The 22,040-nt window shown below is 38.2% G+C and overlaps 3 protein-coding genes across 7 annotated transcripts; all 3 read left to right on the top strand.

Moving 5' to 3' along the window:
• The first annotated feature begins 258 nt into the window (after positions 1–258).
• rbm12bb (RNA binding motif protein 12Bb) lies at positions 259–5,682 on the top strand. Its single transcript, XM_044359037.1, has 2 exons — positions 259–410; positions 3,407–5,682. Exon 2 carries the CDS (start codon positions 3,429–3,431, stop codon positions 5,277–5,279), a length of 1,851 nt encoding a protein of 616 aa, XP_044214972.1. The 5' UTR covers positions 259–410; positions 3,407–3,428; the 3' UTR covers positions 5,280–5,682.
• Positions 5,683–6,683: 1,001 nt separating this feature from the next.
• On the top strand, positions 6,684–10,519 carry gra (granulito). 4 transcript variants are annotated; one of them, XM_044359038.1, is made up of 7 exons: positions 6,684–6,764; positions 8,701–8,786; positions 8,898–8,956; positions 9,335–9,392; positions 9,514–9,620; positions 9,725–9,783; positions 10,045–10,519. In XM_044359038.1, the coding sequence occupies exons 1-7, from the start codon at positions 6,751–6,753 to the stop codon at positions 10,070–10,072; spliced, it is 411 nt and encodes a 136-aa protein (XP_044214973.1). In that variant the 5' UTR covers positions 6,684–6,750; the 3' UTR covers positions 10,073–10,519. The 4 variants fall into 4 exon arrangements, with proteins under 4 accessions (XP_044214973.1, XP_044214975.1, XP_044214976.1 ...); XM_044359040.1 differs by having other exon boundaries at positions 6,703–6,810; XM_044359041.1 differs by having other exon boundaries at positions 6,706–6,810; positions 8,704–8,786.
• Positions 10,520–15,770: 5,251 nt separating this feature from the next.
• Positions 15,771–21,211, top strand: upp1 (uridine phosphorylase 1). Of its 2 annotated transcripts, none has more exons than XM_044359959.1 (8): positions 15,771–15,881; positions 16,217–16,261; positions 17,188–17,299; positions 17,397–17,555; positions 19,046–19,160; positions 19,843–20,052; positions 20,150–20,296; positions 20,408–21,211. In XM_044359959.1, the coding sequence occupies exons 2-8, from the start codon at positions 16,221–16,223 to the stop codon at positions 20,557–20,559; spliced, it is 936 nt and encodes a 311-aa protein (XP_044215894.1). In that variant the 5' UTR covers positions 15,771–15,881; positions 16,217–16,220; the 3' UTR covers positions 20,560–21,211. The 2 variants fall into 2 exon arrangements, with proteins under 2 accessions (XP_044215894.1, XP_044215895.1); XM_044359960.1 differs by having other exon boundaries at positions 15,870–15,951.
• The last annotated feature ends 829 nt before the right edge of the window (positions 21,212–22,040 follow it).

Raw genomic sequence — 22,040 nt, forward strand, 5'->3', positions numbered from 1 at the left:
GACATTAAGAAATATAGTCCATGAGACAGGACAGGAGTTCAGGGAAATCAGAAGGGGGTTGATAGGTTATATTATACAGGCAGGATTAGGAAATATTGTGTGATTTATTTATTTATTTATTTATTTTAAATATACTAATCAGTGTTCAGATAAATGCCATGAAACTACACGCTCCGATACAGTAGATGGCGGTATGCACCTTTAAAGTTGGTTTGCGATCCGCCAATAAACAAAGAAGAAGGAGGAAAAGAAAAAGAAGAAGAAGAAGAAGGGGGGAGGAAGAGGGAAACGGAAAAAGGAAAAAGGAAAAAGGAGACGATACGAAGCAGACGATACGAAGCAGAGCGAAACTGATCTGATTTTGTCCACAATTCACATATTTACTCAAGAAACTGTGCTTGTCACTTTGTGTAAGTTTTGTCGTTGGTTGACGATTTGATTTACAGGCTACATAAAGAATATATTCTCATTGCCGCAGGTCAGTCTTGGACCGTGAAATAAGTTATTGCTAGAGGCCTAGCTGGCTACATAACTAGCTGACATTAGCTTAGCTTTTTGGACATGTTGGTGAGTTGTATTTGCTTGGACGGCGAGTACGTTTGTAGCGTAAGCTACCTTGCTAACCGATGAAATTAACCAGTTAGCCGCGCTGAATTGCATTCAACGTTACAGCGGTTTCAAAACGTGTCTGTTGTGACATTTAGCGGCGATTAACGGTGCTGTTGGACGTTACCTGTGAAATGTCGGCTTTAGTCATGGCGGCTGGTTCAATGAGATTGCGGAGTGTGGGAGATAATGTAACATTACTGTGTTAACAATGCCATTGTTCATCGGTTAGCAGTGTTGCCAGATGGGAAATGCTTAAGTATTTCAGTATTTCCAGTAGTTTAAAACGCGTCTGACACGGACAATCTCCTGTTGTGTGTTACATCTGTGAAAGGGCAACTCTGGAGAATGTCCGGACCTGATTCTCCGAACATTTCCTGGAGTTCATAGGTGAAAACGACTAAAGTGTTAAAAATGATCAAATCATTGTGCATTATTGATCGTACAGAAAGCAAAATTATCGTACAAATATGATAATTATTGTATATCTGGCAACACTGTCGCTGAGTTTGTATTGGCTGCATGGTGAATTTAGCTATGTGGATTACCAACTTTGAAGGCCTTAACTAGTTGTCACATGGTTAATTTGCCTACTGGTCATGGCTCGTGTTTATCAGTGGCTTAGGGCATATTGCGGTGAAGTGCGGTGCTTAATGAAGTTTGTATTGTGTTTACAACACAAGAGGTGATGTTAGTTGTCGTGGTATTTGATGGCAATGTGCAGCCATTCAATAGCTTGAAGGTCAAGCTGAACTGCTATTTGGTTTCACTTAATACATCGTGGGCAAAGGTCTTGAACAAAGCAGCTAGACTTGTCATAATGTCTCATCACTATGTTGCAGTGAACCTAAAATCCTTAAAGGATAGGTTCACACAGGTGCCCATATGAACACTGAAAGATGTTTTCCTTCCTGTAATCATTCTCCTGTTCATACTGGCTTTGGCTATTAAAATATCCCCTTCAAATACACTGTCAGTGCAAGTGATGAGGGCTAAAATCCAGTGTGTTTAGTTTATCTAAGTTTAGTTTATCAGAAGCCATCACTTATATTGAAAGTGCATTAAGAACGGATCTTCTAATGGTAAGTATGAACAGGAGGAATGATAATGGGAAGAAATTCTTATTTCAATGTTCATTTGGGTACCTGACTGTTGTTTTAAGACAGACTTGAAAAATTGTGAACCTGTCCTTTAATACACAGCACTACCCTGACTATTAAAAGGGACAGAGCTGTTCATAACTGCAAGACAATTTTGATTGTGTTGGCATTCATTAAGGCTGTATTTCATGTTTAGAGATTGTTGTCTATTGCTTTGGTTGGACCATAGCTGGTGCTGATCTAGCAAAGAGAATGCAAATGCTTTGTAGATATTACGTGATCATAACATCACAATGATGTTGTCTTTGCTGCGTAGTAGCTGTGTCCCACATGAAGGACTGCTTTCTTCCACGGCTGCATTTCAAGACTGAACACATGATGGATCGACAAGGCTGTCTCCTTTTTGGAGGCCCCTCCAAATGCATCGGGGAGATACTTATTCAACTCTATTATGGATCACTTTGTTGGCTGAATAAGAGAAAATACCTCTTGGTAAACTTGAAAAATTTCGACCTAACCATTGTGATGGGCAATTCCTGGATGCAGCATTAATATTGGTTGAAGGAAGGATCATAAACAATAAATGGTGGCTATGGCGGAGTCCTTTGTGGAATGGTGCATTTAGGAAAGTGACACATGTGCAGTCTATTAGCCTTTGGTCTGCTTTTGTTGTATTATATGTGATAAATTATAATAGTAACCAAAGATTTAAGAATTTGAGTCAGTGTAGTTAGAATGTGAGGTGTGCACAACACTTTCTGCACGAGTATTCAACCCTCCTGTTGTCTTCCCGTCGACCATGGACTTTTGTCCTCCTGAGTCAAAATTGACCCAGGAGGACAAAAGTCCACAGATGCTAAAAATTTTAATAAAAGACCCAAAATTCAAAGAAAGTAGTGATCATTACTTTTACTTGCAAAGTGTGTGGTATGGAACCATCCATGTTATTTTCAGGCAATTAGATGAAAGAAATCCATGTTTCTGATATAAAAACATTTGAATACAGGTCAAATTTGACCCGAGGACAACAGGAGGGTTAAGATAACATGGTTGATTTATTTTTTTACATTTTCCAGTAGAATGATTGATTATAGGGATCTAATTAAATTGATTGAGGGTAAGAAGGTAAATGATTGTGCCTGATAGATAATTATCATGCTCTTTTTAATGGTTTTGTTTATTTTGACTTGTTGCCATGTTGTCCTTTTTAAGCCAGCATCTGACTGCATCTTTGAATGTACTGGTGAATTCTGTGTCATTGGTGTGTTTCAGAAATATCCGATTAATGACGAGGTTATTCATGGTAAAGTGAAGAGTCTTGCGTGGAACTCTATTGAGTATACAGTGAAAGAAAGTGTTTGTGGTTGTTTGGAAAGTGGTTTGTACTTCATATTTTATTTAATTTAGCTGCCATTTCACCACACAAGGCAGATGCTTTATGTTGATATTGTGTGGTGAGACTTTTCATTGTAGAGAGTGAGCGACAGCGTATGTTGAATTGCTATTAACTTCACCAATTTGAATTCAGCACTCTCTTCTGTTCTAAAGGTGGCTTTTGTGGGCGTTGATCGTCCCCTGTCCCTGATGTCCTTTATCTCACATTGCTGTTTAGGTTCAGCGGTGTTATGTTGGAATGCCAAGGAACTGACGCTGCGTTAGAGAAACTCTGTTGGCAATAATGCTATTCTATCTGTCTGCAGGTGCTGTTGTTTGTGTCTCAGCATGGCGGTCGTCATCCGTTTACAGGGACTGAGAGTCACAGCAGGTTCTCAGGATATTCGTAACTTCTTCACTGGCCTCAAAATTCCAGATGGAGGGGTGCATATAATTGGTGGGGAGCGAGACGAAGCTTTCATTATTTTTGCTTCAGATGAAGACGCGAGAAGAGCCATGACACGGTCAGGGGGTAGCATTAAAGGATCACCTGTTACATTGCTATTAAGTAGTAAAGCAGAGATGCAGAGTATGCTTGAAAAAAGTACAAGAAATGTAGAACGGGAGAAAAGGAGGCTACTTGAGGAGAACGCAAGACGTGCTAGAAGATCTGTGGACCGTGAACCGGGCAGGAGGTCAGGTAGCAGATCAGGTCATACCTCTCCACCTCGTCACCAGAGGGCTTCAAACTCTGACTTTTTGTGTGTGTTTCTTAAAGGAATGCCCTTCTCTGTGACTGAAAAGGATGTGCTTAACTTTTTCAGTGGTTTACTTGTTGACGAAATAGTCTTATTGAAAAATCAAAAGGGCCAAAACAATGGAAGAGGTCTTGTCAGATTTGCAACAAGAGAGGATGCAAGCGAAGGCCTGAGGAGGGATAGGAAATACATGGGGTCAAGGTATGTGGAGGTCTACACAACAACAGAAGATGATTGGCATCGAGCTGTTGGTTCCAACACGGCTGGCAAGGTTGAGAGAGAGAGATCACCTGTTCGCAGTCAGAGGAATCCACAATATCATGCAAGGTCACAATCACCATTGGCCCAGAGGTCCACTGCTTCTTCCAACGAGGAGTACTGTGTTTTTTTGGAAAACCTATCTTATGCAGTGGAAAAAGACGACATAAAAAAGTTTTTTCGCAACGCAAGGCTTGAGGATGACCAAATCCTGTACATGATTGGAAACGATGGGAGAAGAACCAGATCTGCATTTGTGCTGTTCAAGAGTCTGCGAGACTATTCTGATGCAACAACTTACGACAAAGTTATGTTTTTCAACCGATGGGTTTTTGTACGCCCAATCTCAAGAGAGAACATGATCACCCTTCTGGAATCGCAGAACATGGATGCCCAACCTGAAAACGCCGGTAATCCTTATGACTCTGAGGAAATGTGTCTGTTTGTACGGAATCTGCCATTTGATGTGCGGAAAGTTGAGATCATGGACTTCTTCCTTGGGTTCAACGTCACAGAGGACAGGGTGTTTTTGCTGCACGACGATACAGGTGCTGGGATTGGAAAGGCATTGGTTCTCTTCCAGTCTGAGGCAGAGGCAACAAGAGCACTCTCACTTAATGGACGAAGGTTTCTTGGGTCAGAAGTTGCACTGAAATGTATTTCGCATTCTCAGATGCGGGAATTGGGTGTTGAGCCACCAGTGGGGCAAGAGCAACTGCTAAGAGAGGAGCGGTACTCAGGCAGAAGCAACGAGGTATCCTGTCGCCCTGGGTTCGTAGAGTACCCTGACTTGCGTAAACGTCATAATAGTAATATACCAATGACTAATGCACAGCCCCAAGTCCATGAAAGCTATGATTATGAGCCTTATGCAGAAGGACGTTTCGCTCCACAGGACGGCGGTAATGGCATTCATGGCGGTTTTGACTCCTCAGTGCAGAATTTTGATGGTCCCACCTGTATAAAGCTTGTCAACTTGCCATTTCAAATCAAAAGTGAAGAAATCTATGACTTTTGCTATGGATATCGTATTATCCCTGGATCTGTGTCACTGCAGTATGACAAGAGTGGAGCAACTTCTGCGACTGTAGTATTTGAGTCTCGTCCAGAGGCGTTGACAGCGATTGAGGAACTGAGTGGAAGACCAATAGGTGCCAGAAAAATACAGCTACTATTTGTGTGACATTGGTTTTCATGGCACCTTACATACTGAAGCACTATGGTTTGGACATGCACCCAATATTGACTGAAACAAAGCTGATTTAAGGGAAGCATTTTCCTGTTTTTTTGTTATTAAAGTGGTGGTGGTTGTGAACAGTAAATTTAGCTATATAGTAGATTTTTTTCCAACCACATTTGTTTTATTGTGATATAATTGAATATAGTTAATTCACAACATATGGCTTTGTTTGCAATGCCCATCTTAAGAGTGAAATACTTGATTTTTTGCTTTTTTCATTAAAGTATGTTCAACTCAATTTACAACACACACTGTAGAAAAATGTATGGAAAATTCAATTTACAATCTGTGGTTACTGTAAAAAGTGCAGATCTTTTTCTTTTTTATAAAGATGCATACTTTTGAATTATTGTCGGTCTTTCTTCACAGATCTTTGAAAGTGCAAACCACTTTGCTTGATGACATAAATCTTAAATTAAAAGCACAGGCTAATCCTCAATCAAGAGATCAGTTATCACTTTTAAGATTAAGTTCAGTGGGATACCCTGGAGTGGTTTTCAGTGTTGATGATTGAATTTTAAGTTGGGATATATTTGCCTTTCATAAAAATCCATCAGTTTAAGAGCAGGATTTAATCATGATCACTAGGGAGAGGAAAACTGATTTAAAAATGGCTCAACACCAGTGTAGATGTAGCATTCTCTGGGATTACTTGTGAGACGGTGTTGGGCAGTGAAAGCTGCACAGATGTCAACATATAAAATTATGTCTCATTGGGGAAAAAAAACCCCAAAACATCTCAAACCTAACAAACTTAAACATGCAATGGCATTCATATCATATAGTAGGTATAGGAGCACAAAACTCTGCAGTATATCAGTTTATGTGCCATTTGGGTTTCAGTCATTGTATTTAAATTAAAAAAGGTTTCTAAAAATCAGCTCAAAGTAGGGACCTCCCAGTACCCTATTGAAAAGCTATATCATAATATACTGTAATAAATCCCTGTTTGTGAATGTTATGGCCTATTTTGAACAATTTCTTACTTGCAAAAAAGAAAATGGGGACTTGTAAGCATTTCTGACCTTTCTGATTGTCATGTTTTAAAAAAATGTATGTAGAGGGAATATCCAAGATAGCCACATTTAATTTTTGCAATGTCAAATATAAGCTACAAGTACCTTGTATGATCATTTGGCAAAATATCTATGTTATTCTCCTGTGATAATTGATTATTTTCTCTTATTAAGAGGATAGCTTTGTTACAATATTACAAACGGAGGCAAGATATACTGTGACATTAAGTTTTTAAAAGAAACTTCTTGAGTTTAAAGAATCTAGAGGGTTTTTTTCTGCTTACGCTCTTGTTCCACACTCCAGTCCAGTTGGTGGCGGTAATGCGCCTCTAAGCTGGTTTGCCAACTGCCAAATAAACACTAAAGAAGAAGAAGCTAAGCTTTTGGCTTTCACTGGAATGACACTGGTGAGGTGAGCAGACTGAAAACCACGCTGAGTGAATTTTGTAGAACAACAGGTGAATAATCAAACATAAATTCTCTTCTTTATGTTGTAAACATCATTACGTCGAGCGCCTAATTTTGCCCTATGAGTTTATAAGGCTAATGTTGCTAGCTAGAATTGTGATTTCGGCAGAGTTAAAAATTTCTGCATCACTGTGAAGTTGCACTTGCCATCACTTAGCCAACTAGAACTTACTGGATTACATCATTTTGTGGTGATGCTACAGCTGTAATCGTGTTTTGTCGCTTGACACAATCGACCGTTAAAAGGTAATGATGTGTAGACGTTAAACACAAAACCGGTAATCATAACCACCTGCCGTTATAGTGCAGTTAATGGTTTACATCATACGGTTTTCACAGATGTCAGCCATATAACGCTTTACAGTGGGCAAGAAGAAATGTCCACCTGTTTTCCAAATTTGCTTCTTTTATGTAGCCTACAATTACGCTAGAAAAAGTTTTAGAAATATTAACGTACTACGTAGTACTAATGTGCGTAAAATTAGCTTACATTTAACTTGCGTAAGCTAGTAGCGGTTCAACAAAAACGGCTTAACTTTTTCAAAACTTAATAAAAGCCACAGTTGCTAACATTAGCTGTTATGCTACACTCAACCTGGTAACTTACATCCCAAGTTAGTGATTGCTATATAGCATTATAGTGTGTGTGTGTGTATAGATATAGATATGTATATTTCTAAGGGATTATATAACTTGCTGTCACATTTTATAGGATAGGCTATTTGTGATCTAGCTAATGCACACCTAATATTTTTTCTATTACATACCTGTATGCTTCAGATTGGCAAAAAAAAGCCTGACATCTAAATGATAATCCATGTACATGTCTCAGACTTTTGAATTAAAGGATGGGTTTTCAGTTGTACAATCTGTCTTAAAACAATAAGTCAGGTGCCCAAATGAACACTGACAATATTACAATATTTTCTTGCCATAATCATTCTTCCTGTTCATACTGGTCATTAGAAGATCCCTTCATAATGCACTTACAATGTAAGTGATGGGGTGTGTCCATCTGTGCAAAAATGTATTTATAGTAACTGGATTAAAGGTTTAGACACCCTTGCCCATTCATTTGAATGAGAAGCCAATATGAAGCCATCCAAATTAGTCAAATCAAGTAGATAACTTTCAATGTTACAGTCTTTTTAGTGCAAAAGTCCCTCTTATTTTACTAAAAAGACTAAATGTAAATGCACTTTCAAGTGAAAATCCACATTGTGTCCACACAGTCATTTAAAAATTTAGCTGAAGCTTATATGAGGATATCTGCCACATTTACAGTCTTTTTAGTGTAATTCCCTCTTTGTGTTTCCCTGTTTGTGTTTTCCTGTTGAGCTTCGGTGGAAGTATAGTAACAAAAAGAGGGACTTTGTCACTAAGGAGACTAATGTTGAAAGATATGTACTTGATTTGACTAATTTGGACGGCTGAAGCTTCATATTAACTTAAGATAAACTTTTAAATACTTTTTTGCACAGAAAGAGTTTTGTGGATTTTGGCCCCCATCACTTACACTGAAAACACATTTGAAGGGAGTCTTTTAATAGCCAGTATGAACAGGAGGAATGATTACAGTGAGGAAAACCTCTTTCAGTGTCCATATGGACACCTGACTGTTGTTTTAAGACAGACTTGGAAAAATTGTGAACCTGTTGTCTTAAAGTGTGAAATAATTCCTGACATGTTGCCGGTACCTTTGACCCACTACAGGACCCCTAATGGTCTGTAAACCCTGCTTCTGAGATCACTGAAAACTAATACATTGAAAAATGAGTATGTGCCTGACTGTATTAATATAGCACTACTCAGTACAAATTTGATGAGTAAGTCTTGTAGGAGTGTAGTAGGCTTAAAATATGTTTGAACATCACTGACAGCAGAATGGAGGTATCAAGGAGAAGAATCCTCCAAAAACATCTGGAGCCAGCGAGACCACTACGTCGCTGCATCCATGTTGACATCGGTAAGCTGCCTGGAGCTGTCTTGTAGGAATTCATCAAGGGTGTTAATTTAAACTTAATTGTGCTCATTCTTAATGGCGTGCTCGTAATGAGGATTCTGTTACTTCATTTAGAGCCCCAAATAAGTGCTGCTACATGTGCACAGACACTGATGGAGGTAATGGATCAAGAGGTAAGAAATCCTAAAGAGGACAATATTTCAGTAAAATGTAAAAAATCACATTCAGAATTTCCCAGAAGCCAAGATGAGGTTTCTAGTAGGTTGTTTTGTCCAAACAATAGTAATGATATATAAAACAGAAAAGCAGCAGATCATCACATTTGAGAACCTGGAACCAGACAATGTTTGGCATTTTTGCTTAATAAATTACTTAATTTTATTGCTTCTCAAAAGTGTTGCAAATTAAATTATTTTTGAACCAATAACTGATGAATCATTTCAGCTCATTCATGCTTTGAGGTTTTTGTGACATTGAAAATGACTTGAAACCATTTGACCATTAAGCAGTTACATTTGTCAAGATTATTTTTTTGATTTTGCACTTGATAGACAAATGTTGACATAGAGCAGTTCTACAAGATTATCAACCTCCACAAACAGAAAGAAGGTAAGACACCAAGTGTTAATGACACGTGACATCTATAGTCAGAATAAAATCCTCCTTTTGCCCTTTTTATTTACCTGATTTGTACTCTATAATATTGATTTTCATATGTATGTGTTTGTAGGCAGAATATCTTACACAAGAGATTTTTTAATTGGTTTGGCAAGTTGTCCTGAGGCCAGGAAGAAGCCGGAATTCTTGCCAGAGCACCCCATAGTCTTAACCAAGGCGGTAAGTTGGGTGTTTGTATTAAATCTTAATATGGTATGTCCTCAGTGGTCAAAATAATAATTCTGCTGTTTGGATTGAATTGTGTTTTCATACTATCTTAACAGAGAGATCCTGAGCACCTAAGGTTTCATGAAACGATGTGGAATGGGGAAAAAGGAGACATGTGAGTTTAATTTTATAATGTAAACTCAGTGTGACTTAATCAAACCATACTGATACTCTAGTTTTAGATGGAGATTATGATTTAAATGGACTGCAGATTACTATTTGAATGCTAACCAGTATTTCATATTGGTATAAACTGTTTTTTACAATGGGTGTTGGGTGCTTTTTAGTTAAATTCAGTGTGACATCTCAATAAAATTAAGTCACGCATGAACAGTGTTAAAAAAATGATTTGTCAATATATTTTTTCTGTTTTTAGGTTGGCAGAAAAGCTTCACTCACCTTAAAAAAATTGCACTGTTCACTGTTTACCATGAAGAGTGTTTCTGTTTTTTGTTTTTTTTTCTAATTGCTATTCGTGTTTAATTTAATTTAAATTGTGTGATTTTAATTTGCATGTTTATTATTTTGAATGAGACTGATAACAGTGTGGGGTGAAGTTGCACAAAGTCAAATGACTAAACCTTGCTTTATTTGCTGAGGTGTGAGCATTGCATTTTTGCTTCCTTTTTCTGCTGTGTAGTGAAGTATTTATATTTTGTAAAAAAGAAAAAAGAAAAGAAAAAGAAAATCTAGTCATAAAATATTTATGGCTACTTTCCAGCTGTGCAGGTTGTCATATGTAGTTAATCACTCATGTGATGACAAAAAGGTGTCAGTAATGTTCGACAAGGCCAGTATTGATTAAGGTTACAGAGGTCAATAAAGTTTTGGACTTCATGCTAGCAACATCACATTGTGTCTGATCTCTTTTCCTTCTAACAAAATAAGGAATAAAAGATGGTACTGGGAGTGAAACCTGTGCGTTGTCTGTTGTGAGAAGCAACATGGATAATTTAAAGCCACCAGAAAACTTAAAATCCTTTGGAAATGTTAACAGCACACAGCATACGTTTAAGCAGCAATTCTTATTGTTACATCATGGCCGTCGGACTGGACAGTAAACCCTATGCATGGAAGATCGCATTGTTGCTAACTGTAGCTGGTGCACAGGCTGCTGAGGTATACAACACATTTGAGTTTGAAAACTCGGATAACAAGGACAAAGTTAAAGAGATACTCAAAAAGTTTAATGCCCACTACTCTAAAAAAAAAAAAAAACAACCTACGAGAATTATGTCTTTTGTCCTGGATACAGCAGCAATATGAGCCTTTTGACAACTTTTTTACTGATGTCAAGTTGAAGGCACAAACCTGCAACTGTGCAGACCTGAGGAACTCTTATGATATGTGACAAGATCATTTTTGGTATTTTTTACAAAAAAGTCAAGAGAGCTCCTGCTGCGAGAGAGAGCTCATGGTGGAAGAGGCTATTAAAATATGTCAAGCCAGCGAACTGGTGCAGTAGCATGTTAAGACATTTACTGAAATGGTGGTGGGGGTTTCTGTCACTATGGAGAAGATGACTGTCGGTGTCGTGTCTTTTAAAGGACCAGTGTGTAGGATTTAGTGGCATCTAGCGGTGAGGTAGCAGACTGCAACCAAATGATAACCCCCCACTTCCAAGTGTGTACATACTTAATTTCATATTCCATTTCTGCCAATAGATCCCCTTAAATCTTACACACTGGTCCTTTAAAGAGAAAAGACCTGGGTATTTTGGGATCAAACCAGCAAAACAGACAGATGGAGCATACAACTGCAATCAGTGTGGGTCGCAACATCAATCAAAGCAGTGCCCTGCATTTGGTAGAAATCACTTTGCAAAACAGTGTTTCTCCAAAAAGAACGACAGACAGAAAGGACAATCTGTCAGTGTAGTAAGGACACAGATCTGAGGGAGACATTCTTTGTTAGTAAGGTAAAGTGAAAATACACCTAAAATTGAAACACAGACACCGCTGTTAAAACTGCCCACAGTCAAACTCATTCCCCCCGAAGATGATAAATGGATAACACCACTAGATGTGTATGGTACTGTTTTCACATTGATGTTGGACATTGAGTGACTATTTGAACCTGATCAGCATGTCTGATATTGCAGTGATGAAAGACAAGGCGAAAATAAAGAGAAAAACAGTGCCACAGAAAGACTATAATGGAAAAGAAATTGACTGTTTTGGCACATTCAGACTGAAAGTTAAAGTGAAAAACAAAGTCCATAATGTGTTTTTGTCATTGATGAAAGGCACGATTTACTGCCAGGCAGTGAAGCCTGTGAAAAGCTAGGACTAGTTAAGAGTCTACTACATTAACAGTCCAGCTGAGAACACAAGTCATGACTCTATTGACTCAGTTTTGGGTTCAAAAGATTGTATTCCTTGGGGGTAAGCGCTCAGCTCAAGGAATTCAGCCCGATGAAGAGAAAGTCAGTGCTATATTGGACATGGCAGGGCCAACAGACAAAAAAGGAATGCTATGCACCATGGGGATGATTAACTTCATTGGAAAGTCTCAACTATTCTCAACTTGTCTGCAAAGAAATCTGCCATGCATGAGTTCCTGCACAAAGAGAATGAATTAGTGTGGACATATACAGCAGCCCAAGAATGGCAGGCTCTGACAACCACACTAACTAGCACCTGTGCTCACTTTCTTTGACCCAAACAAAGCTTAAAGTGTCCACAGATGCCTCTAAGGATGGTCTGAGTGCGGTGCTACTTCAGGCTGAAGAGGGCCACCGGAAGCCTGTGGCATACATATCCAGGTCCATGACCGACACTGAACATTGTTATGCTCAAATTGAAAAAGAGTCTTGGACTGGTGTTTGGTCTTGAAAAATTTCATGGTTATGTTTATGGCCTTCCTACCTTCACAGTGGAGACAGATCATTGTCCATTGATTTCCATAATCAAAAAGAAGTTGAATGAAATGTCTCTCAGAATTCAATGCCTCATGATGAAGTTGCAGGGGTATGATTTCGAATTGATCTATACACCTGGCAAGTACTTAGTGTTTGTAGACACTCTATCCTGAGCACCCACAGGATGTTGAAATGCAAATATGATTTCAGCTACAGCTGCTTCCTGTGTCAAACACAAAGTATATCCAAACAGCAGAAGAGGCTGACAAGGACACACAGTTGCAAATGGTCTCGGAAAACATTCAGAATGGATGTCCTCCAGGTTCCTGTCCTTTGCATTATCACATCAGGAGTGATCTAAGTGTTGCAGATGGTCTGCTACTCAAATAGAACAGGAATGTCATAAACAGCTTGAGACAGGACATGTTGCAAAGAATTCATGAAGGCCTTCTTTGTGTGGAGAAAAACAAAAGATGAGCAGAGGAGCTGTCGTCTGGCCTGTAATAAATAAAGACATTGAGAGACTGATAAGTGGATGTGAAAATTGTCATTTCCAAAAACACTGAAACAGGCAAACTAAGGAACTGATGATGGTGGCAGACCTACCAACAGCTCCATGGGACAAAGTTGGAATGGACCTTTTGTCCAGGCATTGCAAGATTCAATGCTTGAACAAATGCTTATGCAAATGAAACAGTCATTTTATGACTGATCCTCAAAAAATCTTGAACCGCTGTCAGGATGTGATATGGTCCGGATTGAAGGTACCAAAAACCAAATTTGGAACCAAAAACCAGCAGTTCTCCAGGAAGTTGCTCCAAGATCAAACACAGTGAGGACAGAGAATGGACATTGTTACAGTCTTCTAAAAACCAAAGAGACTGCACAAGAACACAGTGAAGCCAGTGAAGTGTCTGAGTCAGCCTCTACACCAGCTGAGACTTGTAACATGAACTTTCACACAGGCTTGAGCACTAACACAGGCATGCAAGTGTTAAGGAGATCTAAAAGTGAACCTAAGAAATCTGACAGACTTGTGAAATAAAAAAAAAAAAAAGTGAACTGAAAGGGAGTATAAACATTCCTAAAGTTTGAAAGTTGATTGTGAGATGTGAAGTTGTAAAAACCCATAAAGATCAAAAAAATATGCAACAGTTTAATCTATTTTTTTATTTTCTTTAGGTACTTGGTAAAGCAGCATATGTTAAAATAAGCAAGTTCCTTTTTATCTCTTGTTGCAAAATTGTTGTGAGATTTCTTGTTATTGTGTTTTCCTTTAAGGAACGGGGATCATGATATGTAATTAATCACTCATGTGATGACCAATAGGTGGCAGTAATGATCTATAAGCTCAGTATTGATTGATAAGGTTACAGAGGTCAATAAAGTTTGACTTCATGCAACATCACATTGTGTCGGAGTTCTTTTCCTTGTTACAAAATGAAGAATAAAACAGTGGTAATGTTTCATTTAAAGAAATTGGATAGAAAAAGTCCAGAGTCATGTTAAACCCTACCTGAAGTGATAGTGGTCAAAATCACTGTGATCAGCTGTAACAGCTGGAGTTGCATCAGCATTGTGATTTAATGTGTCTTACCAAACATGTTAACTTCTTCACTTATAAAGGACAGTTTGGTGTGGTGACATTTTCTTTCATGCATATGATTAAACTTCAAAGCTGCATTAATTAGTGTGTTTGTATTAACAATGTATCAAATGACTATGTGTAATGTGAGAGGTGTTGTTTGTTGTGACAAACACACAGATGAATATAACCCAACTCTGTAGGAGTATTTTAACATCTTTCAACTGATTGTTTGGCAGGTTTTGTGGAGGGTTTTCTGGACGGCAACTCCAATCTCATCATCCTCATTTCCAGCTGCAGCCGGCAGCCGTTTTAGGGAAAGCCCTAATAAACCCAAAAATCAAACATCTGACAAAATTTGAGTAACTGGAGAACATAGTGATACATTTAACAACCTAGGAGCTAAATTTCTCCTCAGGAGTTGTTGGAGACTAAAACTGAGCTTAACTGAGAGTGAAATTGCAGCTTTAATAGTACAGCATCAAACCTTGTATTTAGACTCCTAAAGGATCTGTTATGTCCTCTCTCAACAAAAATAATAAGCTTTTCCTTTCATTCACATTTTTACTATGTAATGTAACAGTATTCAAAGTCAGTATAATCACATTGTTGAGCATTTGCATGGCCTGAAGAAAATTCAGTACTTACTGAATTCAAACATTTTATTAAGATATTGTACAACAGTGGTTCTCAAACTTTTTCATGTTAAGGACCCCTAAACTGACACAAATTAGACCACGGACCCCCATCTGATAAGATATTTGCTTTTAGATGTTTTATTACAGTAAGTGTATGAAACCCATGACCAAAATAGTCATACATTCTGTCACTGTGTTACTTATGGATGGAATTATAGTGAAAATATTATTCCCCTTTTTGCTGGGGACCCCCTGGAACCTCCTTAAGGACTGCACCCCACTTAAAGAACCACTGTTGTACACCAATCTTCAAGTACCTTAATTCAACCATGACACATAAAGACTCACGATTAGTAATACTGACTGATCATTCTCGGAAAACTAACCTCAGTTGATTTTGATCTGACGGATTTTTGAAAGTATCGCAATATGTGGGAGTAATGTAATCTGCCTGTAATCATTTGGCAATGAGGAAAATTTTATCTGTGGAAATTGCTCAGCTGCTACGTAAAAGAAGTAGGCTAGAGTAGCCCACGTCCGTATTTTTTCTTTCCTTTTTTTTGTTGTTGTGAGTAGCCGACATCTCAAGAGTAAGCTACAAGGATGATTTCTTTTGATTAACAAAAGGATAATATACAAACATTAAGGTGAAGAGTCAGATTTAAATAACATAAATACATATGAAGAGCATAAAATGAAAACAATTAAAAGACGGTTACATACAATTTCTAAAAAAAAACCCCAAAAACATAAGCACATATATACACAAAATATAAACATATTCAGTCAGAGGTTTCAGGGGGGAAAGTTACGTAATCTTTCAATAGCTTATTACTTTTTTGGTCATTTAATAAACGGAGTGATTTAAGTAGATAATTTAGTTCTACGAGAACAGGTGAGATCTTAAATAGTGATTTCGAATATATCTGTCTGTGAATAAAAAACTTCGCACACAGAAAAATTAAATTAATCAGATATTCAGTGTATGTTAACATGATACTGTGACGTACGTGACGTGCACGACGTCACATTGTGGGCTGGAGCATCACGTCAGAGGTGACGACGCCAGATGTTGAGAGAGCGAATTTAATTTGAGAGGAACTGCGAGCGACCGTACAGCCTACCAAAACGTAAATATCTGTCTGTCCTTATTGTATCTTTTTGTCCTTTCTTGTCTTGTTCTGTCGGCATATCTTGAAGGTAAATACGGAGCTAATTGTCTCTTTTTCCCGCCGTCAGCGATAAAGTGCTGCGTACGGCGATGCGATGCTGGGGTGTCCTTAATGTGAGGAATGTGTCTTAATTGTGCGACTTTGTCAATTAATTTTAGGTTAGACTAATTCCTTGCCACGTGTGAGGAGAAGCATACACCCCAGCTGATAATTGTAACGTTCAGGTGTTGTTCGAAGTTGGGTTTGTTCGAGGTCACTGATTTTTTTTTTTCTCTGACCACTGCTGTTTTCAGGAAGATGAATCCAAAGGACAACAAGCAAACTGCGTCACACAGCAGGTGAGAAGTTTCAGCCTTATGTTAAAGAACAACTAGATTGTTTTATACGATTGATACATAAAAGTTTACAACAGGTAAATGTTGAAATCAGGAAACTACTGGGTGTGACAGGATGTCAGGACATGACCTGTAAATTCCTGTAAATGCCACACAAAAAATTACTTGGCAGTGCTATACAAATGTTTTATACCTTTTTTATATTAAATGACATTCAGAATACTACCTTATCCAGTCAGCTACCAAGCATACAGAAAATGTTGGTCCTGTTCAAGTGATTGACAAATTCAATAACAATGGAACTTCAAATGTCAGCACAATAAACCTTTGAACTTATAGACAATGAGGCATACTGTCAGTTTTTTGAAATTCCCCACCCTCTCCAAACTTCCCACTTAACACATTTCTGACACTGAGTTGCGTGTACTATGCTGCTCTATGTTGAGATATCTGCCTCTGAATTTTTGTGCTGCTGTCCTACAATGTAGGAAAAAATACAATGTAGGAGATTGGAAATTTGTTTGTGTGTCTCAAAGCATTGAAAATGTGCATTTAATAAACTAGCAACGTGTCATAGCTGAAACAATACTCAGGATGCCACAGACTTCCTTGTTAACTGTTTTTTTTCCTGATAGAGAGTAGTAATGGTGAAAACATTTCCTATTGTGTCAGTCTGTGTGGTTTTCACATTTAAGGTTTCATCATAAATGAAAATTCACATCTTAATTGTTGTTGGGTGGTTCTTCTCACATCTCTATGACTCATCAAAACTAAAATTGAAAGTATTTGCAGGGCAAGGTTAAGTGAGAAATGTGCTTTTTAGGGTAAGACGAGTTATTGAATGAATAATCTAAATAATAAACGGCAATTCAGTGGGATTATCAGGCTAGAACTGACCCTTAACAATCTGTTATTTTATCCCCCTCAAGCCCTGTTTGTGTGCACAACCCTCACCTGGATTCACTGAAAGATGACATCCTCTACCACTTCAGCCTAGGAACTAACACTCACAACCTACCTGCTATGTTTGGTGATGTCAAAGTAATAATTTTTGGGACATACATTTGTGGAAAAATATCACTTCCATAATCATCCTTATATGGCAAGTATTTATGTTTTTGTGTCTGTTTTCTTTCAGTTTGTGTGTGTTGGAGGCAGTCCCTGGAGAATGAAATCATTCATTGAGTACATTGCTGCTGAGCTATGTATGGAAGACCCCAAATCAGAGTACCCAAATATCTGTGCTGGAACGGACCGCTATGCCATGTACAAAGTTGGCCCTGTACTCTCTGTCAGTGTATGTAAGAACAAAAGATCATTTCATTCAGTCATTAGGGTCCAAGCACGAAAGTGCAAGGGCCCAACCCGACCCTGGCACTGAAAGTGCGAGGAACCTCTTGTTTTTGTAAAGATTATTATAATGATAATTATTATTATTCCCCTACGCCATTGTATTTTTGGGGGGCTTGGGATGGAAACTCACGAAAATTGGCACACATGTCAGAACTGGCAAAAATTGTAAAGTTCTGTAGTGATTGGACTCAGGTGTGGCTGGCAGGCTCCATGGTGCCCCCAAAAGCAAGGCCATGTTGGGATCAAGTTGCATGGATCTTTATGAAATTCGGTCGGATCATTGCTCTCATCATTCTAGGCATAATACATATTTTTTCAAATTTTTTTGCTGGTCAGGAAGTCAGCCATTTTGGATTTTGTGTGTCAATTTTCATTTTACGCACACGTTTTAGGCCTTTAGGATGCATGAAAACACACAAAACTTTGCACCTACAGTATGTTTGAATTAGTAAGTATTGTGATTGGTATTGCAATTAGGCTTGGGAGTGGTACATCTGCTGTATGGTGCCCCCTAATTACTTTTAGCATTTTTGAGGGGCTAAGGGTGCTCAAAAACTCAAGAAACTTTGCACATGCATCAGAAGTGGCATAACTTGATATCTGAAATGATCTTGGGTTTGGGTGTGGGAAAATGGCTTGAGGGCGCCCCCTAGAAAATTTCAAAGTCAAAGCACCCACATTACATTTGACGTATATGTATGAAATTTTGTAGACAGATGTAACATCTCCAAAAAAAAAAAAAAAAACCTCTTGGAGCCATACCCTAAGTCCAACAGGAGGTCAGCCATTTTGAATCTACTTTGTATTTTTTTTGCAAAGTGAAGCCATTTACGAGCGACTTCAGATTTGATAGATGACATCTAGACACCTTTGTGATGCTAAATTATGAAGCTTTTTAGTTTTCTTTGAACACGCTCAACGTGAGTTACAACAACAGAAAGTTATTGTATCTTGACTTTACATTGTCCAATCTGCCCCAAATTTTGCATGCTTGATAAGAGTCCAGGCCTGAACACATTTACATGTCAATATTGAGACATAGTCATAGCGCCACCTACTGACAACAGGAAGTCAGCCTTATGTGACAAACATCATCTGATTTACATGAAATTTACATAGTGTGACCAAGACATATATAGCAACATGATGTATAATTAGTGGGTGTTCTCTAGCACCACATAGTGGACACAGGAAGTGATAGTTATCTCCTACATGCAATGTAGGATACCACGGCTGCCACTCCCTCCGATGTGTGCGAGGGCCTGTTCATCGCTGCTCGCAGCTTTAATATTATTTTTGTTTTTTGTAAACAAATATTATGCTACAAATATCAAGCGAATACAACACTGAATACTGTGTACTTGGTGTCCCTCAATTAAAAAAACTACATAGATCTGAACATTGTGTGTGACATATCTGTGCTTTATTTTGCAGCATGGGATGGGCATCCCATCCATTGCCATAATGTTGCATGAGCTGATAAAGCTCCTCCATCACGCACATTGCACAGATGTTACAATTATACGCATTGGAACGTCAGGTGGAATAGGTAAGCTTATTATTTGGAAATATTTTTAGTGACCCAAGTGACTGATATTACATCAAATTATATTTCTGCTGCCTTATGAAACCATGCTAGATTCCCTGTGATTCTCTAAATGAGCTTAATGAAGGGGGAAATTACTTGGCTTGACTCACTGTGTCGTCACATGTCCTTGTTGGGAGATGGGTTAGTGTGGTCATATTGGTCCAGAAAGATACACGAAGATATATTTCTTAGTTTTACCACAAGAGGGAGCCTAAAGTTCCTTAGATTTTAGAGCACTCTCATCCAATACGGCTTTTCTGTTAGCAGGTGAGGGTATTTCTCCAGTTTTCTGGATGAGAGTCTGATAAGTATCTGATATATATATATATATATATATAATTGCTAGTATGACTAAAGACTCTGGTGTGATTTGATCGTAGCAACCATGACTACAGTAGATTGTACCACTGAATTACAAATTGAACTAAAGACATGCTGTCTTAAATAATTTAAAATAAGAGGTTTAATAATTTCTTTGGATGTCTTTAATTTTAAAATGACCATAAGTCTTACTTTACTTAATATAGTCTTTTATGAGCCCAGTATGTCATTTCAACATATATAAAATGTCTTTTAATTAAAGCTTTCTGCACTTCTGGTCTAGAAATTATTGTTTATCTCACCAGCCATTTTTGGTTTTTAGGGCTTGAACCTGGCACTGTTGTTGTTACCAAACAATCTGTGGATGCCACCTTCCTGCCCAAGTTTGAGCAGGTGATCCTGGGGAAGACAGTGGTCCGTAACACTGATCTGGACCAAAGCCTGGCTCTGGAGCTGTTGCAGTGCAGCAATGAGCTGAACCAGTTTGAGACAGTGTTAGGCAACACCATGTGTACACTGGATTTCTACGAAGGTATGAGTTCTGCTGCATTCATATGTTAATCGCATTGTTCACTGACATGTACAGTGGTCCAGCTGTAATGCACATCTCTATCTAATCAATCACCCAGGTCAAGGCCGTTTGGATGGTGCTTTCTGCTCCTACACTGAGAAGGATAAACAGGAATACCTCAACAAAGCCAATCAGGCAGGAGTCTGCAATATTGAAATGGAGTCTTCTGTTTTTGCTGCCATGTGCAAGCTGAGTGGTCTTCGAGGTAAGAAATGACAATATTAACATGGGTAGAGAAGTTTTCAGCTTCTCAAAACACAGAATGTTGTCTTGACTCCTCATTGGGTTTCTAACATTCATTTCCTGCTCTGTGTAGCGGCCGTGGTTTGCGTGACATTACTGGATCGGCTGAAGGGGGATCAGCTGAGCAGCTCCCATGAAGTTCTTCACAATTACCAACAACGTCCGCAGATACTCGTTGGCCACTACATTAAGAAGCATTTGAATGCCAACGCAGTACGTAGCTAAGTTCAGAGCATTGTTTCTTGAAACCTATAAAACACTGATAACAAGGTGTAACACAATAACGCAGCTTAAATCTATATTTGTGTGCATTCTTTCGTGCTCAACTGCAGCCTTAATGTCCAGAATAATGACCGAATACTGAAGTTATATCCTGCCTGCTGTATTTCACCATCACTATAAACCGTCATGCACTGTGATTCACTACATTTTCTCTTGCATTTAATTTTAACAATTTAACTGAGCTTTAAATGTTACACAGCAGCCTATGGCCATCAGATCTGTCTTGATTGAGGCTGCCTCTGTTTTTATACAACATGTAAAGTTACTTTTCTATAAACCTTGAACCACCTCATGACTTTTGATGAGTCCATGCTTACAGCAGGTAAGATAAGTAAGATAAGTCTTTCTTGTTTCATGAATGCCAAAAAAATGACATACATTTGTGTCCTTGTCTTTTTGCAAAACAGTATAAATATGTATCATCTTGAGTATTTTTTTTATACTGAATGTACGTTATGTCTTCAGGATTAGGCTTTTGTATTTATTTTCTGGAAGTTTCATTCAAAACCTCAAAACGGCAACAAGATGTCAATACTTCTCAGAAAAATAATTTCCACTGGATGTCTTAATATCAATAAAGCCTTAATATAGCAGACTGAAGGTGTGTGTTTTGTGTTCTGGCTCTGATTTTAGAGTTACACATGTTCACAACAATTATTTATCAGGTGTAAGAAACACTTTGACATACTTGTGAGGCAAGTGTGTTGCTATATGAACTCTTTTGCAGTATTTGCAGTTCCAAAGAAACTCAGTGAAGTGAAGAGCAACATCCTGACAACTCATGATAATATGATTAACTTCCTGAATATATCTGTTGAATCATTCATATGGCTGATAAGGCAGGTGGTTGCAGTATGTTGGCCAAATGCTTAGCCCACGTTATTTCTTCCCCTAAGTTTATGTGACTCAAAACATTACAGTCAACCTTTACATCAGCCAGCTTATATGAAACCTTATGTTTTTATACAGATATTGATATAGGACACAAGAGTTATTTTGGTGGGTTGTCAAAGTAATAATTGTACTCCACACTTTCACTATTTGTGAGCCAATGGTGACATTATAGATGATGCATCCAGATGTGTAAGCCCCCCTTTTACTCAAAAATGTGTTTTTCTTCTTGTTACTTCAGTTGGATGTTTGAGCTTCACTGTGCGGAATGATGAATGTGCACTAGAAGGCTGTTTTCACATTCATCTGCTGAAGGAGGAAGGTTTCTGTGTCCATTATTCAACTCACGCTAATGTGAGAACACATTTTACTGTAAATTAGCAGATATTTTAGCAGACTTTTGAAATGAAAAATATTTGCATATGAATAGATTCTGGGATTTTAAATGAGGGAGAAAGAGCAGATCATTTTAAGAATTTTAAAGAGATAAACATTTTTTGTGGAAAAACCATTAGACACAAATTAGTATTCAA

Source organism: Thunnus albacares, chromosome 8 (assembly GCF_914725855.1).
Source record: "Thunnus albacares chromosome 8, fThuAlb1.1, whole genome shotgun sequence".
Taxonomy (NCBI): domain Eukaryota; kingdom Metazoa; phylum Chordata; class Actinopteri; order Scombriformes; family Scombridae; genus Thunnus; species Thunnus albacares.

Coding starts and splice junctions, on each gene's coding strand:
- rbm12bb (XM_044359037.1), top strand. CDS start 3,429: ATGGCGGTCGTCATCCGTTTACAGGGACTGAGAGTCACAGCAGGTTCT.
- gra (XM_044359038.1), top strand. Junction 8,787..8,897: donor CTGCATCCATGTTGACATCG/GTAAGCTGCCTG, acceptor TACTTCATTTAG/AGCCCCAAATAAGTGCTGCT. Junction 9,621..9,724: donor CCATAGTCTTAACCAAGGCG/GTAAGTTGGGTG, acceptor CTATCTTAACAG/AGAGATCCTGAGCACCTAAG.
- upp1 (XM_044359959.1), top strand. CDS start 16,221: ATGAATCCAAAGGACAACAAGCAAACTGCGTCACACAGCAG. Junction 17,300..17,396: donor CTATGTTTGGTGATGTCAAA/GTAATAATTTTT, acceptor GTTTTCTTTCAG/TTTGTGTGTGTTGGAGGCAG. Junction 19,161..19,842: donor TGGAACGTCAGGTGGAATAG/GTAAGCTTATTA, acceptor TTTGGTTTTTAG/GGCTTGAACCTGGCACTGTT.